The sequence below is a fragment of the Trichosurus vulpecula genome, chromosome 2, assembly GCF_011100635.1.
Source record: "Trichosurus vulpecula isolate mTriVul1 chromosome 2, mTriVul1.pri, whole genome shotgun sequence".
Classification (NCBI taxonomy): domain Eukaryota; kingdom Metazoa; phylum Chordata; class Mammalia; order Diprotodontia; family Phalangeridae; genus Trichosurus; species Trichosurus vulpecula.
Genome location: NC_050574.1, coordinates 7,634,394 through 7,653,421, shown reverse-complemented (window position 1 = coordinate 7,653,421; position 19,028 = coordinate 7,634,394). Strand labels below are relative to the sequence as shown.

Below are 19,028 nucleotides of genomic sequence, written 5' to 3'. Positions count from 1 at the left end.
GGCCTAGGGGGAACGCGGCAGGAACCCATATGTACAAAAATATTTAGGGTAGCTCTTTTTGTGGTGGCAAAGAATTGGCAATCAAGGGGATGTCCATCAATTGGGGAATGGGTAAACAAATTGTGGTATATGAATGTAATGGAATATTATTGTGCTATAAGAAATGAGGAGCAGATGGACTTCATTACAACCTGGAATGACATATATGAACTGATGCAGAGGGAGGGGAGCAGAACCAGGAGATCATTATACAAGATTACAGACAAATGGTATCTGTAAGGACTAACTTTGATAGAGTTGACTCCTCTCATCAATGCAAGGTTCAAAGACAGGTCCAAAAGACTCATGATGGAAAAAGCTATGCACACCCAGAGAAAGAATTATGAAGTCTGAATGCAGATTGAGGCAAACTTTTTGCTCTCTCTCTCTTTTGTTTCCTTTTCCTTCTTTTTTGGTTTCCTTTCTCCATTCTCATGATTCATTCCATTGGTTATAATTCTTCTTTACAACTGAACTATTATGTAAATAAGTTCAATGTGAAGGTATTTGTAGAACCTACATTGGATTATATAGTCTGGGAGGGATGGGTGAGGAGTGGGAGGGAGAGAATATCTGGAACCCAAAAACTTGTGCAACTGAGTGTAGTAAACTAAAAATTAAAAATAAATTGTAAAAAATAGATCCCTTGGTTACCCTCAACTTGGGTTAGCCTCAGTGGTTCAAGAAAGGGCGAGAAGGATATTCACGTGTCCTCCCGAGAAATCAAACTGAAGAGGAATCCATCGGAAACCCTCTACAAACTCAGCCGCGTTTTCAGAGTAAGGACGGAGGCTAAGAGGAGGAGGCTTCCGTTGTCTCCGAGAAAGCTAGAGACCTCTCACTGTGTCCACGTGGGCTGAGATCAGTGACTGAAAAAGGAACAAGAGCCCGAATGTTCCGCCACTGAAATCTGCTTCTTCGGTAAAGGGAATAGCTTAGACAGAACGGAGGAATCAGGAGCTCGGGCTGGAGGAAGATAGGTTCCACCGCTTGCAAGGGAAGGAGTAGGAAACGAGGGATTCTGGGAAACAGGTCTAGGAGACCATTGAGCCGGCGAATCCGGTAGTCTCAAGGACTGCTGGGAAATGGAGTCCAGGAGTGCCTCCGAGACAAACGTCCTGGAAGCGGATGTTTAGGGGACCAATGGGCGGGCGGTGCCGGCTGTTTAGGGGGCGGGACATCCTGTAGAAGCCCGGTAACTTCCTGGTACCGTTCCACGCCTTACCTCACAGAAAGAAGGGCTAGAGAGAGGAGCAAGAGAGACGTCAGACTGTGTGGGATCCTGCTTCAGGAGCCGAGGCTCGTGGGCCTGAGAGAAGGGGATCATCAGGTAAGTGAGGTATGCCTTGTTCCCCTTTTCTTCATTAAATTTAACCAGGGGCTCCCTACTTTGTTCCCTCAGCTCTGGGTCCTGGGGAAGGGACGTTAAAGCGGGTCGGAGGGAACTTGTGTCCGTCTCTCTCCCGGCTACAAAACCTTGGCGCCTTCAAATGGTTCCGGAGATCAAAGCTCAGCCGCAGGCCATTTGTCTGGGTCCTCCGGAGGGTCTGGGCCGGGCAGTGTCGCCAGAGGACACAAGGCGCTTCCGTGTAAGGTCCGGCAGACCGAGGTGTTGTGGTTGTGTGAGAGACTTGGTGCGGGCGTGGAGGGATCCCGGCCGGCCTGTCGGCTTGTAAGCCCGGGGAGCTCCCTGAGTCCACCTACGCCAAGCAGCGTCCTGGAGAAGGCAGAGAGAGGGGCCTGTGTCCCCAGACAAGGCGCCCCATCAGGAAGGGGAACTATGCCCGAGCTCGTGGTGGGCTCAGCCTAATGTCCTTGTAGGCCTTGGGGGGGGGAGGGGAGAAACTCTAGACCCTTTAATTTGTCTAAGTCTGAAAGCGGTATGTTGTTGTAATAGCAATTTAGATTTGAAGATCTTTCCCACCCATCAACAGGCCGTGTGAACTACTCACATCACAGGGAGCCCAAGTCACATGTGGTGGGAGGAACTTTCTGAGAGGAGAAGAAGTTGTGTCACAAGAAATGCAGAGAGAGCCCATTGTGGCTGTTAACGGCTGTTAGTGACAGAACTGAGGGAAAGTCAATCTGTGATAGCTGTACTGTGAGTTTTGGGGAAGGCCCCAGCAGGGGCCAGAGAGGTTTTGGGATGGCCAGGCTCCATGCTGTGATAGTGTGTTTTAAGTTTCTTGATGTTATGTCAAAGTGGGCTCAGTGGTTGTGGGGTATGGTTATCTGGAGTCTGAATAAATGTTTATTTCTTCTACCTTCTATGTGGAGAGTCTCTCATCCTTTGTGATAGAGAACTAGCTAAGGCATGTTCACGAGTATCATCGATGTTGTGTTTATTGCCTTGCTGTTACAGTTGTTACCTCCAAGCATTATAGTTTTACTGTCTATTTTTGCCTTTCATTTTTTTTCCTTTCAAGAACTATCAGTCCCTCTCCATTTCACTATTTTGCTGAGCCACGTTGGAATGCTGACTACAAAAAGAATTCTCTCTTATGGGGCCAAGTCAGTAAAACTGCCCGTATGAGCCATTGCCATTCAAAAGCCCTGTCTAGCAATTTAACTGGATTGATTTAACTAAATAGGCATGGGGGGGGGGGGGAATCTACCTGGAAGTCATGGGATTTCTACAGCCCTACAGTTCAGCCCTCCCCACATCACTTCCACTCAGTAAATTCCAGTGGCTCCCATAATATCTATGTTCAGTTGCATTTGTATCTGTTTGCTGTTGCAGAGCTCTCAGAACCTGGCCCCAGCTATGTCTCCTAGTTGGTTACACACAGTTCCTCTTCACACAGCAATGAGCTACCAAACTGGCCTTTTGGCTTCTCCTTTGTGATGCTTCATACCTGGCTTTGTATTTACCCTGGTGATTCCCATAGTTAGAATGCCATTATTAGGATGCTCTTAAAATCCCTGAGTTCCCTTGACAAGCTCTAGAAAAGCTCTTATTTCACAAATGAGGAGTAAGTTTTACCAGTAAGCCAAGCAGACATATAGATATATGTGTCTACATGTGAATATACAAATATGTGTGTAGGTATGTATGTATGTATACCCTTTCTTTTGTCTTTATTTTTCATCCCCAAACTTTCCTTTTCCTCTCCAGTTGAGGAAAGGAGAACCAAGGTGATATTCCCCTCTGCTCCTGTACTTGGGGGATGAGTGTCACTCTGTTCCCTAAGGCCTCACTGCGCAGCCCAGTAACATTTTCAGCCATAAAGCCCCTCTCTGCCCACCATTCCCCATTGCCAGATAAGGTCCAGGAGACTGGGGACTGTTTTTACTTTTGTAAAAAAAAAAAACAAAACCAGAATGATCATTAAGGATTCTGTGCTGGGATTTTGAACTCCCTTCCCCCCTCCCCCCCCAGCAATCCCACATTAATGGTCTCTGGTCTCTGGCTGTTCTCTGGTCTCCTTCTTAATTTCCTGCCATGCTTGTATGCCAGGACCAACATGACACACTTCCCGCACCACTCCCCTTCCCATTGGAACCTGTGTTTTGAGGGGTGAAGAGAAAAACAGTCAGGTCTCCCAGAGGATAGATTTCAGTTGCGTTATCAATCAGATAAGAGCCAAACCCCTAGACTTAGAGGCAGATATGAAGGTTATATCAGTAGATAGAAGTTGATAATGTGACTTGCAACATATGACTTGGGACCCAGGGCTCCTGATATCCTGGCCTCAGCTCCTCATTAGGATGCAAGCTCTCTTCCAGTGAGAGAATATCTCTTGGGTTATAAAAACAAGATAGAGGCAAAGACCACCTCAGTGTTAGGATTGAGGCATGGAAGGTCAGGAATGGAGATCGACCAAGGGGGTAAATGTTTCCAGTATGTAGGAGAGTTCAGTGGGGGTGGGCAGGTCTGGACCCAGGCTGCAGAGAAGAAAGAGGGACCTGAGCGGGGGAGGGAATCAAGGTAAGGGAATGGCTGGGAGAGCCAGGAGGGATGTAGGCTGGGCATATCCTTGTGGGGAAGAAGATGAGTGTAACAGGGGCAGACCTGGAAGACCAGGATATTCTGCTGAGAAGAGTTGGAGTCTCAGAGGAGGCTAAGGGAGGTGAGAGGACAATGGGGAAGGGTACCTCAGAGAAGAGTAGCCTGGTGGGTGGTGATAGTGGTGGAATTCTCTCCCTGGGGGAAGTTTGGAAGCCTGGAAGGACAGAGGAGAAGAGGGGTCAATTTGTAGGATGGACAGCAGTGCTGGGCAGGACTCTTGGAATTGGGAAGACCCAGCCAGAGCAGATTAGTTGGGAACAGAAGTCCTAGGAGCTAAGATCTGTCTTCCTTTGTTGGATCTAAAGTCTCTCTGCCTTTTTCCATTGGAGCTAAGGTCTCTCTGCCTTCTTCCTTTGGAACTAAGATCTGTCTACCTTCTTTAGAGCTAAGATCTCTCTGCCCTCTTCCTTTGGGGCTAAAGTATCTCTGCCCTCTTTTTTTTTTTTAAATTTAATTTATTTAATATATTTACTTTTCAGCATTGATTTTCACAAGAGTTTGAATTACAAATTTTCTCCCCATTTCTACCCTCCTGCCCACTCCAAGATGGCGTATATTCTGGTTGTCCTGTTCCCCAGTCAGCCCTCCCATCTGTCACCCCACTCCCCTCCCATCCCCCTTTCCCTTCTTCTCTTGTAGGCAAGATAAATTTCTATGCCACATTGCCTGTGAATCTTATTTCCTAGTTGCATACAAAAACATTTTTTGTTGTTGTTGTTTTTGAACGTCTGTTTTTAAAACTTGGAATTCCAAATTCTCTCTCCTCTTCCCTCCCCGCCCACCCTCCCTAAGAAGGCAAGCAATTCAACATAGGCCACATTCGTATCATTATGTAAAACCCTTCCACAATACTCATGTTGGGAAAGATTAACTATGTTTTGCTCCTTCCTAACCTATCCCCCTTTATTGAATTTTCTCCCTCGACCCTGTCCCTTTTCGAAAGTGTTTTTGATTACCTCTTTCCCCTGTCTGCCTTCCCTTCTAACATCTCCCCTTTTTTTATCTTCTTCCTCCTCCTTTCCGGTGGGGTAAGATATCCAATTGAGTGTGTATGGTATTCCCTCCTCAGGTCAAATCTGATGAGAGGAAGATTTACTCATCCCCCCTCACCTGCCCCCTCTTCTCTTCCTAGAGAACCGCTTTTTCTTGCCACTTTTATGCTAGATAATTTGCCCCATTCTATCTCTCCCTTTCTCCCTCTCTCAATATATTCCTCTCTTATCCCTTCGTTTGATTTTATTTTTTTAGATATCATCCCTTCATATTCAACTCACCCTGTGTCCTCTGTGTGTGTGTGTATGTGTGTGTATATATATATGTGCACATACATACATACCCCCATGTATATATATATATATATACACACACCTCCGTATATACATACATAGACACACATATGTATGTATTTGTATACACATGTGTGTATATATATATATATATATATATATGTATGTATATATATATATTCCTTTCAGCTACTATGATATTGAGGTCTCATGAATCATACACATCATCTTTTCATGTAGGAATGTAACCAAAACAGTTCAACTTTAGTAAGTCCCTTATGATTTCTCTTTCTTGTTTACCCTTTCATGCTTCTCTTGATTCTTGTGTTTGAAAGTCAAATTTTCTATTCACCTCTGGTCTTTTCACTGAGAAAGCTTGAAAGTCCTCTATTTTATTGAAAGTCCATATTTTGCCTTGGAGCATGATACTCAGTTTTGCTGGGTAGGTGATTCTTGGTTTTAATCCTAACTCCATTGACCTCTGGAATATGGTATTCTAAGCCCTTCGGTCCCTTAACGTGGAAGCTGCCAGATCCTGTGTTATCCTGATTGTTTTTCCACAATACTCAAATTGTTTCTTTCTGGCTGCTTGCAGTATTTTCTCCTTGACCTGGGAGCTCTGGAATTTGACGACAATGTTCCTAGGAGCTTTCTTTTTGGGATCTATTTGAGGAAGCGATCTGTGCATTCTTTCAATTTCTATTTTACCCTCTGGCTCTAGACTATCAGGGCAGTTCTCCTTGATAATTTCTTGAAAGATGATATCTAAGCTCTTTTTTTGATCATGCCTTTCAGGTAGTCCAGTAATTTTTAAATTATCTCTCCTGGATCTATTTTCTAGGTCAGTGGTTTTTGCAATGAGATATTTCACATTGTCTTCCACTTTTTCATTCCTTTGATTCTGTTTTATAATATCTTGATTTCTCATAGAGTCACTAGCTTTCTCTTGCTCCAGTCTCATTTTTTAGTTGGCCTTTATATTGCAGCCATGTGCCTGGCACTGCCAAGAACTTAACCTATTGGTTAAGGAATTGAATCCTTAGAGCACCTTTTGGGGGAAGGTGCCATTCTTCTCCCCACTTTATAATTGAGGAAAGTGAGACAAACAGGTCAAATGACTTGCCCAGAGTCACACAACTGGGAAGTGCCTGAGGTCAAATGGGAACTCAGTCCTTCTTGAATCCCGGCTCAGGCCTCTCTCCCCTGTTCCATTTAGCTTGAATTCCTCCCAGAATATGAAGTAGCATCAGCTCCCTGGCAGTTCCCTGTGGGTAGCACCTCAAGAAAACAAGGGGAAATAGAGACATGAATAGAGTTTGGCCCAGCTGCAGTCCATCTGCGGAGGCTGAGTAGCCACTTTCCTCATTGGGGAGGCTGGGTAATAGAGACAGGACATCAGGTGATTTGCCTTTGAGGAGAATGTTAACCTTGGGCTCAGGAGTTGCAAAGATTGTTTCGGTGGGGATGTTTTCCCTTGCCCAGAATGTCTGTTGGGCTAGGGGAGGTAGGTCTCTAGTTCATTCCCTCAGAATATCTTGGTGGGTTCTGCCCAGTTATTGGAGGCCTCCTCCAAGATGGAATCAGTGGGCTTATGCTGTGAAAAAAAGTACAACTGAGGGTCTGTCTCTGTTTTCATAACCATATAAGGAATCTCAGTTTCTTTAGATTTCACTAAGGTAACTGCTTCTGGAGAGAAGCTATTTCCCCCAAATTCAGTTTATTTCTTCCACGTTAGCAACCTAGAAGCCATCCCTGACTCTTTACCCTTGGCTCCCTTTCCCAATAGCACATTAGGTGCTAAATCTTTTTGTTTATCCTTTTAATTTGTCTAAGTCTTAAAGTGGTATATTGTTGTAATAGCAATTTAGATTTGAAGATCTTTCCCACCCATTAATAGGCCATGTGAATTGCTTACATCACAGGAAGCCAAAGTCACATGTGGTGGGAGGAACTCCCTGAGAGAAGGAAGTTGTGTCACAAGAAATGCAGAGAGAGCCATTATGGCTGCTAATGGCTGTTAGTGACAGAACTGAGGGAAAGAAAGTCGACCTGTGATAGCCGTAACTGTGAGTTTTTGGCAAAGGCCCCATTAGGGGCCAGAGAGATTTTGGGATGGCCAGGCTCCATACTGTGATAATTGTGTTTTAAGTTCCTTGATGTTATGATAAAGTGGGCTCACTGGTTGTGGGATATGGTTATCTGGTGTGTGAATAAATGTTTCACTTCTTCTACCTTCTATATGGAGAATCTCTCCTTTGCAGTAGAGAACTACATAAGGCATATTCATGATTATCATCAATGTTGTGTTTATTGACTTGCTGTTACAATTGTTATCTCCAAGTATTATAGTTTTATTGTTTATTTTTTGCCTTTCATTTTTTTTTTCCTTTCGAGAACTATCTGTCCCTCTCCATTTCACTATTTTGCTGAACCACATTGGAATACTGACTACAGAAAGAATTCTCTCTTGTGGGGCCAAGTCAGCAAAACTGCCCATATGAGCCATTTACACTCCAAAGACCTGTCTAGCAACTTACTGGATTGACTTAACTAACTTAATAGGTATTGGGTGAAAAAAAAATCTACCTGGAAGTCGTGGGATCTCTACAGCCCTACAGTTCAGTCCTCCCCACATCACTTCCACTCATTGAATTCCATTGGCTCCCATAATATCTATCTGCAATTACAGATGCTTCTCTTTGCTATTTCAGAGCTATCACACCTGGCCCCAGTAACCTCTCCCAGTTGGTTACACACATTTCCTCTTCACACAGCACTGAGCTCCCAAACTGGCCTTTGGCTTCTCCTCCGTTGTGATGCTCTATCCCTGGTTTTGTATTTACCCTGGTGATTCCCGCAGTTAGAATGCCATTGTTAAGATGCTCTTAAAATGCCTGAGTTCTCTTGAAAAGCTCTTATTTCTCAAGTGAGGGGTAAGTTTTACCAGGAAGCCAAGCAGATATGTAGATATATGTCTTCTTGTAAATATATACCTGTGTTTATAGGTATGTATGTATGTATGCGCCTTCTTTTGTCTTTATTTTTCATCCGCAAACTTTCCTTTTGCTCCCCATTTGAGGAAAGGAGAACCAAGGTGATATCCCCCTCTGCTCCTGTACCTGGGTGATAAGTGTCACTCTATGCCCTAAGGCCTCACTGCCCAGCCCAGTAATATTTTCATTAATAAAGCCCCTCTCTGCTTACCATTCCACATTGCCAGATAAGTTCCAGGAGACTGGGGACTGTTTTTACTTTTGTAAAAAAAAAACAAACAAAAAAAAACCAGAATAATCATTAAGGATTCTGTGCTGGGGTTTTGAACTCCCTCCACCCCCCACAGCACACACACAGCAATCCCACATCAACAGTCTCTGGTCTCTCTCTGGTCTCTATTCATTCTCTGGTCTCCTTCCTAATTTCCTGCCCTCCTTGTATGCCAGGACCAATATGACATGCTTCCTGCACCTCTCCCCTTCCTATTAGAACCCATGTTTTGAGGGGTGAAGAGAAAAAAGTTTATAATGTGCGCTGTAACATATGACTTGGGACCCAGGGCTCCTGATATCCTGGCCTTAGCTCCTCATAAGGATCCAGCTGCCTTCCAGTGAGAGAAGATCTCTTGGGAAAGAAAAACAAGATAGAGGGAAAGGCCCCCTCAGTGTTAGGATTGGGGTATGGAAGGTCAGGAATGGAGATCGGCCAAGGGGGTAAATGTTTCCAGTATGGAGGAGAGTTCAATGGGCATGGGCAGGTCTGGACCCAGGCTGTAGAGAAGAAAGGGGGACCTGAGGGGGGAGGGAATCAAGGTAAGGGAATGGCTGGGAGAGCCAGGAGGGATGTAGGCTGGGCATATCCTTGTGGGGAAGAAGATGAGTGTAACAGGGGCAGACCTGGAAGACCAGGATATTCTGCTGAGAAGAGTTGGAGTCTCAGAGCAGGCTAAGGGAGGGAGGGAAGTGAGAGGACAATGGGGAAGGGTACCTCAGAGATGAGGAGCCTGATGGGTGGTGATCGAGGTGGAATTCTCTCCCTGGGGCAAGTTTGGAAGCCTGGGAGGAGGACAGAGGAGAAGAGGGGTCAATCTGTAGGATGGACAGCAGGGCTGGGTAAATACTCTTTGGATTAGGAAGACCCAGCCAAAGCACATTTGCTGGGAACAGAAGTCCTAGGAGCTGAGACTCTCTTCCTTTGTTGGATCTAAGGTCTCTGTGCCTTCTTCCTTTGGAGCTAAGATCTCTACCTTGTTTAGAGCTAAGATCTTTCTGCTCTCTTTCTTTGGGGCTAAAGGCTCTCTGCCCTCTTTCTTTGGAGCTAAAGTCTCTCTGCCTTCTTCCCTCAGAACAGAGATCTCTCCATGATCCTTGGAGCTGAGATCTCTGTGCCTTCTTCTCTTGGAGCCGAGATCTGTCTGCCTTCTGGGAGCCAGCTCTGCACATGCAGGTGCCAGGTAGGTCTGAACAAGGACTCCTCCCTGCTCCCCTCATCTGCTAGCTGACTTTTCCATTAGGTTTCATCTTCCTCTTCTGACTTCTTGCTGAGTGTCCTTCAGGCTTGCCAGGAGCAAGCCTCCCTCCAAGTCCTGCTCAGCAAGTTGTCCCTTCTACTTTTCCAGGCTCTCTGTCACATCCCAAAGGTCCAATGGTGCCATCCCCAGTTCTGCCATTGGGTCACAGTTGCCAGACCAACACATCTCACTCATAGTATCAGGTGGAAGCAGAGCTCTGCGTCTGAAGTCATTGAAGCTCTGACTGTTCTCATGCCATCTGAAATCCCAAGCCCCATCTACCCCTGGGGTTCCTGTAGGAGGATGGGGGAGGGGCACGAGGACAAAGAGAAGGAATGTGGGGGGGGGGGAGGGGGGGGGTGAGGCGGGGAGCTGGCAAGTCCTCTTTCTGCTCAGATCAAGTTCACTTCCAAGCCAAACCCTCCCTGCCTCCCTCTTCTAGGTGTGGAATCTCTCCCCTGAGGGGAGGGCAGGGCCTTTGTAACTGCTCTGAAAACTTACCATCTGTCACTCTGACATCCACCCTGGGAAGAGAAGGCAAAGTCAGTGTCTCTCCCACCCTGAGGTTCTTCTCTCCCCAGCTTGGCTTGCTGAGGACCAAAGCGTATTCCTGAGACCAAGGAGAATGGCCCCTGGGAGCCAGAGACCCTCATCCCAGGTGAGTGCAGTCCATCCACAGACTGGAACAGCATCAGCAAAGCTGGAATCTAAGAGAGCCAAGGAAGCTTCATCCCCTTTTACAGAAGGGGAAACTGAGACAGCCAGAGATGAAGTGACTTGGCCAGGGTCACACAGCCAACCAGTGCCTGAGGCTTGATTGGACCTCAAGTCTTCCTGCTTCCATCCATGTACCCTTTCCAGGGATTCAGATGAAGACCCTGTGATCTTGAACCCATTCCTGCTGGGGCCCCAGGGCCTGGCCAACAGTGAATGTGAGTGAAGCCTTAGTGAAGGAATATTAAATTAGCAAAGCTAGTCATATAATTGAGGTCCTAGAAGGGCCTTCCTGGCCAGCCCAGCTGAGGCCCAGGCAGTGATGGTGACCTGATTCCAGTGACAGCTGTAATAAGTGGCAGGGACAGGCTCTGAATCCAGGACTCAACAGTCTGAGGCCAGTGGGCAGTGGGTTTGCTTCCTATTGCTCCGTGCTGGCTCCCACATATACATGTGTACTAGGACAAGTGTGGGCATGCTGAGGGGAAGCAAAACCATCTGTAAAGGTAGAGAAATAAAGCCACTTTCCTTGAAGAGCATCCATTTTCAAATGCAGTGGAGGGCAGGTGGGCAGAGGTGTCCTAGAAGAAAAGGGAGTTGTTAACTGGATTTTACTGAGCCAGTGTCTACCCTGAGAATGACAGAAACAACAGGCCAGAGACAAAGTGATATTAATCAGGTAGCCAACTAATTAATTTCATTATGAGGCACAGATTGCAGATCATTGGCACTATGAGAGAATAGGGACCAGGAACAGCTTGTTTTGCGAAGGTGAGATCTTACCTGAGATGTGAAGGAAGCCAGGAAGCCCAGGTGAGGGGGGAGGACATTTCAAGCTTGAGAGACAGCCACTGAGAAGGCACAGGGTCAGCAGATGGAGTGTCTTGGTCAAGGATCAGCCAGGAGGCCAGTGTCTCTGGGTCAGAGAGGAGAAGAGGGCCAAGGTGTAAGAAGGCTGGAAAGGGTTGAGGGTCTGGATACATAGTGTCTGCTATATGTCAGGAGCCATATAAATACTGTCTCGTTTGATCCAATTGTAGGAATTGTGAGGGTTTTTGCCAGGGACAGTCAGAATAAGGGAGCACAAGGTACAGACAGGCAGTAAACTGTGGTTCATTTATTCACTCTAGAGTGTGACATCCTCCCTGGTGGACATGTGTGTCTCACAGATCCACAGAGGACCTAGAGACAGGCTCTCCCCCTAAGGTACAGGAATTCTCCTTTCCCTATATAGTTACTCTTATTTCTTTTTAATTAAATATTAAAATGAATGAATGTATGCCATGAGCATGAACAATCAAAAGCAGTCATAAAGCAAAGACAGAAGATGTTTGAGTATGGCTCATCATACCCTGGGTGATCTCACCCCCTCAGTATAAGAATGGAGAACTCTTCCTCACTTGGCTGGAAACAGTCCCATACCACTCAACAGAGGCCAGATTGTGAGCAGTCTCTCTTTAGAATCCTTTTCATGCTTTTCTCTACTTCATAGTTTATTATGTTCTTTTAGGCAATTTACTTGATAATTTCTTTGTTCTCTGCTCAGGGATCACTGTTAAGTTGGTTTTTTCTCCCAGAATGCACAGTACTTAGCAACTTCTCACGAACTGTTCATAGGATATTCTTTTTTTATTTTTATTTTTTTTGGAGGAAGTAAGGCAGGGCAATTGGGTTTAAGTGACTTGCCCAAGGTCACACAGCTAGTAAGTGTGTCAAGTGTCTGAGGTCAGATTTGAACTCAGATCCTCCTGACTTCAGGGCCGGTGCTCTACTCACTGTGCCACCTAGCTGCCCCCTTTTTTTTTTTTAATTTCATAGGATATTGTTAATATGTCACTTAGGACACAGGAGGAATTACGCATGACCTCACTTTCTCCCCCACAGATTCTTGTGCATCACTAATAGAGCACATATCTTGTCCCTAATTCTATTAGGAAAAGCATTGTATAGTAAGACATTTTTCTGGCTTTTATGATTCCATCACGATTCTCACTTCAAATGTAAAATGCTTTCTTCAATATTCCATTGGGTTCTTAATGACTGATTTCAAGTGTTGGATCTGACACTCATAAAGGTTATGCATTTTAGACAAATCCCTTGTCTGGGCTTCAGTTTCCTCTTCTAAGTTTATGAGAGTTGGACTACATGAATTCTGGAGTCTCTCAACTCTAGAGTCATGTGACTTTTGATGGTTTAGGAGTTGGTGACCTTCAAGGATGTGGTTGTGGACTTCACTGAGGAGGAGTGGCACCTCTTGAACCATTCTCAAAAAGAACTGTACAAGGAGGTCATGCTGGAGAATATCCAGAACCTGCTGTCCCTGGGTAAGGACCATTGCCTTTCTTTTCTTGATATTAATTGTCAGACCTAAATTTTCACAAGGGGAAGAGAATGGATCCATATTCTGGTGCAGCTCAGGCTCAGAAGCCTCATTGAGTCCACAGTCATCTGCATGCAGCAACTCTCCATCCACTTTGGTCTTGCCTTGTCACCTTTTCAGGTTAAATAATTTACCATCAATCAGGTGTCTGACCTTGATGCCATATTCCTCCCCCATGATGGTGTCTGACAACTTCACTGAAAATGTCTTAGTAAAAAGAATTGGAGAGTATTTTGGCAAGATGGCACAATAGGACAGGAAATACTTGACTCTCCAAGAATTTCCTTAAAGGAAGAAAACAAATTCCTTCAAAATCTAGACAGTATAAAATACCTGGGAATCCAGCTGCCAAAACAAAAACAGGAACTATCTAAACCAAATTATAGAAACCTTTATATAAAAATAAATTCAGATTTAAAGAATTGGAGAACTATTAATTGTTCATGGATAGGCGGGACCAATATAATAAAAATGAGAATTTTATCCGTACTAATTTACATATTCAATACTATTCCAATGAAATTACCCAATTTTTTTTTACTCAGGAAAAGTAATAAGAAAATTCATTTGGGAAAACAAAAGGTCAAGAATATCAAAGAAAATAATGAAAAAAAAATGTCAAGGAAGTAGGTTTAGGAGTACCAGATCTCACGTTTTGTTGTAAGGCAGTAAGTATCAAAACTCTCTGGTACAAGGTAAGAAATAGAAAGATAGATCAATGGAATGGTGTATACATGCAGCAGCAAATGTTTTTGAGAAGTATAAAGACAATATTTTGGAATAAGAATTCAATATTTGGTAAAAAAATTGTTGTAAAAATTTGAAAGTAGTGTGTCTGGAATGGTGTACACACATACAAATACATGTACACAGACAGCATACTCACCTATTTGTATGTAATGGGAGCCAATTCTGAGGGGTGGGAAAAAAACAAGCACAAAAATAAAAAGAAATTTCTATCATAATTCTGTTCTAAATTTTAAAGAAATAGGAAGTTGTCCATAGTAGATTTGCAGTTTCACATACAATCATCTTTTTTACAGTACTTTCTTACTCAAATGCTTGTTCCATTACATAAATTTAAAAAAAAAATTTCAAAAGTAACTTTTCAAAGAAGTGGAAATCATATATTTCAGTAGCTTGTGAATTCATGTGATCTAAGCACCATTGAAAACCTGTGATTGGCTAACACTAGTGTGGGCCAAGTGGACAGTTTGTCTAAGGTTTTCTTATTATCTATTCTGATCAAAGTGTGGTTTCATGATAATTTATGAAATATATGTCAAAGTATCTGAACTGAATTCCAAAGTATGTTGAAGAAAAAAAAAAGAAAGAAAAAAAAAGAAAAACATAGGCGTTACCACAAAAGGAGGGTATGTTGCACAGTGAAAGGTGTTTTGCAAGGTAAGAAGAAAAATTAGGGAGAGGTAAAACGGAGCAATTATGACATGCAAATTAATCCTCTTAGAATTAGGTGGGAGCGAGGGCCAGTTGTGCTGGAACCTTATTCCCTTGGGATTAACAGAAGAAAAACTAGAACATCTAAGTAAACCTATTTTGGAAAAAGATATTAATCAGACCACAAGTGAGAAAGATCAACTATTTCCAACATTAAATCAATGAGTTGGAAAAATAGGCAATGAAGAGGTACTACAAACTCCCTTTATGAAACAAATATGGTGTTGATACCCCCACAAGGAAGACTAAAAAAGAGAAGGAAAATAATGCACCAATTTTATGAATGAATATAGATGCAAAAATCCTGAATAAAATAGTAGGTAGGGAATAAGCACAATAGATTACAAAGATTGCACATTGAGTCCAATTTGGATTTAAATAGAAAGTGGAGGAATGCTTGAACTTAGAGAAAATTATTCACATAATTGATTATATCAGTAGTGAGAAAACAAATCACATGGTTATATCAATAGCTAAACAATAAGCTTTTGATCAAATATAATATTTATTTCTATTAAAAATCCTAAAAGTATAGGTATTAATAGCTTTTTCCTTAAATTGATAAAAGAAAAAAAAAGCTTTTACCTAAACACATCAGCAACTATTATTTGTAGTGAGGATAAGCTAGAAGCCTTCCCAGGCAGATTAGGTGTGAAACAAGGATGCCCGCTGTCACCTATACTGTTCAGTGTTGTATTGGAAATACAGTAACAATAAGAGAAGAAATAGAAATAATCTGAGCAGGGAATGAGGCAATAAAACTCACTTTTTTTAGTAGATGATATGAGGACATACTTGGAAAGTCCCAGGGACTCAATCAAAAGGTTTATTATTAAAGTAGTTAATAATTTTAGCAAATTAGCAGGATATAATTTAAACCCTTCTAAATGATCACCATTCCTAAATATCACATCAAAGCCATGCAAGAAGAGATAGTAAGAGATACCCCACTTAAAGTAACTCTAGACAGTATATAATTCCTGGGAGTACAGCTGTGAAAACAAACCCAGGGACCGGTAGACCCTGTAGGGTTTTCATCTTGCAATCTTGCCATCTTGCAATGTGGCTGCTGCTTTTGTTGAATGTGAATGTCTAGCTTGGAGTGAATGAGTCTCTGATGTGTCCGGTAGTCTGCGGTGTACATCTCCCTTGTCACCCTCACAGCTTGGCTCTCTCTTCTTACAATGATACAGTATATTGAATGTCAGTGGTTGCTTTGAGAGCACAGAGAGTTTTGTTGCATTTAGGTTGGTGATGAGAAGGTCATGAGCCACATAATTCTCAATTAATCATTGCATTTGCATATACTTACAAGTGTGTATCTTTTGATGTATATTTGTTTGATTGTTTTCTTCAGATTTAGAAACCAGTTTCGAAGTAAATGAGGTCACTAGCAATCTTGGAATTTTTCCGGCAATACATGACCGGCAAAGATTTGTGAGTGATGTTCCCTGGGACTTCAAGTTGAGAGGAATCCATGACTGTGATATCAAGTTAAATAAAAATGCAAAGAGTGACTGTGAATTGGATGAAAATGGAAGGAGATTCAGACTGCCTTCTATACAAAATCACTGTAGGAAACTGACCTCAGGGAATGACTGTGTTCAGGATAGTGAATATAGTAAATGCTTTACTGAAGAGGTAGAGCTTTTTCAGTCCCATGAGAAGCCTCCTGAAGTGCCAGTGTATCCAGGTAGTCAATGCAAAATGGCCTGGAACTGGAGTTCAGACCTCATGAGATGTCAGAAAAGTGATACTGGAGAAATGCTTTCTGTGAGTAATAAAGGTGGGAAGGCCTTGAGCCAGAACTCTAAGTTCATTGCTCATCAGCAAATTTCCATTAGAAAGGAGCCTGATGAGTGTAATGAATGTGAAGCAAACTTATCCAATCAGTCATCTCTTCCTTGCCAACCTAGATTTCACCCTGGGATGAAAAGATATTCATGTCCTCAGTGTGAGAAGGCCTTTGGTTGGGAATCAGATCCTGATAGTCCTCAAAAGAGTCATACTAGGAAGAAGTTTTATAAATGTAATAAATGTGGAAAAACTTTCTGCCCCAGATCACACTTTATTAGCCATCAGATGATCCACACTGGAGAAAAACCATTTGAATGTAATCAGTGTGAAAAGACTTTCACACAGAGTTCCAGGCTTGCTGCAAATCAGAGAACCCACACTGGAGAGAATGAATGTAATCAATGTGGAAAGGCTTTCATAGACAGGTGTAATCTTGCTGCACATCAGAGAATCCACACTGGAGTGAAGCCTTATGAATATAATGAATGTGGAAGGACTTTCAGAACAAGATACCAGGTTGCTGGACATCAGAGAATCCACATTGAAGAGAAGCCTTATGAATGTGATCATTGTGGAAAGGCTTTTGCAGAAAGGGGCAGTCTTGTTAGACACCAGAGAGTCCACACTGGAGAGAAGCCTTATGAATGTAATCGATGTGGAAAGGCTTTCACACAGAAGGGCAATCTTGTTGGACATCAGAGAATCCACACTGGAGAGAAGCCTTATGAATGTAATCAGTGTGGAAAGGCTTTCACACAGAGGAGCCATCTTCTTGGACATCAGAGAGTCCACACTGGAGAGAAGCCTTATGAATGTAATCAGTGTGGAAAGGCTTTCACACATAGTAGCCACCTTGCTGCACATCAGAGAATCCACACTGGGGAGAAGCCTTATGAATGTAATCAATGTGGAAAGGCTTTCACACATAGAAGCCAACTTGCCAGACATCAGAGAATCCACACTGGAGAGAAGCCTTATGAATGTAATCAATGTGGAAAGGCTTTTACAGAAAGGGCCAGTCTTGTTACACACCAGAGAATCCACACTGGAGAGAAGTCTTATGAATGTAATCAATGTGGAAAGGCTTTTACAGAAAGGGGCAGTCTTGTTACACACCAGAGAATCCACACTGGAGAGAAGCCTTATGAATGTAATCAATGTGGAAAGGCTTTCACACAGACCAGCCATCTTGCTGCACATCAGAGAATACATCCTGGAGAGAAACGTTTTGAATGCAGTCATTGTGGAAAGACTTTCACAAATAGGTGTAATTTTGCTACACATCGGAGAATCCACAATATTGAGAAGCCTTATGAATGTAATCAATGTGGAAAGGCTTTCAGGCAGAGGAGCCATCTTGTTGGACATCAGAGAATCCACACTGGAGAGAGGCCTTATGAATGTAATCAGTGTGGAAAGGCTTTCACACATAGTAGTCACCTTGCTGGACATCAGAGAATCCACACTGGAGAGAAGCCTTATGAATGTAATCAATGTGGAAAGGCTTTCAGGCATGGGAGCCAACTTGCTAGACATCAGAGAATCCACACTGGAGAGAAGCCTTATGAATGAAATCAATGTGAAAGGCTTTTACATATGGCAGTCTTGCTTGACATCAGAGTCCACACTGTTGAGAAGATTTTCACACAAACCAGCCATCTTGCTTCACATCAGAGAATACATACTAGGGAGAAAACTTGAATGTAATCATTGTGGAAAGACTTTCATAGACAGGTGTAATCTTGCTGCACATCAGAGAATCCACATTGGAGAGAAGCCTTATGAATGTAATCAGTGTGACAAGGCTTTCACAATGAGGCAGGGACTTGCTGCCCATTAGAGAATCCACAGTGGCAAAAAATCTTTTGAGTATAATCAATGTGGAGTGACTTTCAGAAAAAGATGTCAGCTTGCTGGACATCAGAGAATCCACACTGGAGAGAAACCTTATGAGTGTAATCACTGTGGAAAGCCTCTTACAGACAGGGACAGTCTTGTTATCCATCAGAGAATCCACACTGGCAAGTAGCCTTATGGATGTAATCAAATGTGGAAAGACTTTTAGATGTACTTCCAATCTTGCTTCAGATCAGAGAATCCACACTAGGGAGAGACCTTTTGAATATAATCAATGTGGAAAGTCTTTCACACAGAGCTGAAATCCTAATGTTTTTCAGCCCTCCTCAATATGACATGACTTTCATAGGCTTCATTTTTTTAGCTATCCCTCCATTAGTTGGTATTTACTTCATTTCCTGTTGTTTGCTGGCAGAAAAATTCCTTCTTAAATGTTTTGGAACCTGTTGGACATTAATTTCTCTGTTGCTTTCTTTAAGGGGCTAGGTGGCATGGTGAATGAAGTGCTGTTCTTGTAACCACAAGGCCTAAATTTTAATTCAGTCTCTGGCACTTCCTTTTTCTATTCACTGGGCAATTCATGTCACCAAATCCTGCCTGAGTTTCCCCATCTCTATAATGGGGGTAATAAGAGCATCTCTCTCACAGAGTTGAGGTGAGGATTTAATTAAACAATATTTGTAACCATTTGTTAACCATTGCAACCATTAAATCAGTATAGATTTACTGGCTATTTTATGACTATTTTTCCTTGGATCATCAGTCTCTTAGTAAAGTCAGCTGGCTAAAATAAATGGATAACTGAGAAATAGGGAGACAAAGAGAAACAGAGTCAGAGACAAAGTCCCAGACCTTATCCAAGGGAAATTTGCTTACATATCTCAGTAGCCCAGAGCCAATCCTTTTTCTTCAAGCAGTTGCAGCGTATGTTGTAAAACATACTGTTTCATTTGAGATATATTAATATTTTTAAGTGGGTTGCTT

General features: G+C 43.0%; 1 protein-coding gene across 2 annotated transcripts; it reads left to right on the top strand.

The window, feature by feature from the left end:
- Nucleotides 1-1,262: 1,262 nt before the first annotated feature.
- LOC118840379 (zinc finger protein 883-like) lies at nucleotides 1,263-18,800 on the top strand. 2 transcript variants are annotated; one of them, XM_036747873.1, is made up of 5 exons: nucleotides 1,263-1,369; nucleotides 9,674-9,781; nucleotides 10,281-10,496; nucleotides 12,750-12,876; nucleotides 15,748-18,800. In XM_036747873.1, exons 3-5 carry the CDS (start codon nucleotides 10,464-10,466, stop codon nucleotides 17,757-17,759), a joined length of 2,172 nt encoding a protein of 723 aa, XP_036603768.1. In that variant the 5' UTR covers nucleotides 1,263-1,369; nucleotides 9,674-9,781; nucleotides 10,281-10,463; the 3' UTR covers nucleotides 17,760-18,800. The 2 variants fall into 2 exon arrangements, with proteins under 2 accessions (XP_036603768.1, XP_036603767.1); XM_036747872.1 differs by lacking the exon at nucleotides 1,263-1,369 and having other exon boundaries at nucleotides 9,683-9,781; nucleotides 10,420-10,496.
- The last annotated feature ends 228 nt before the right edge of the window (nucleotides 18,801-19,028 follow it).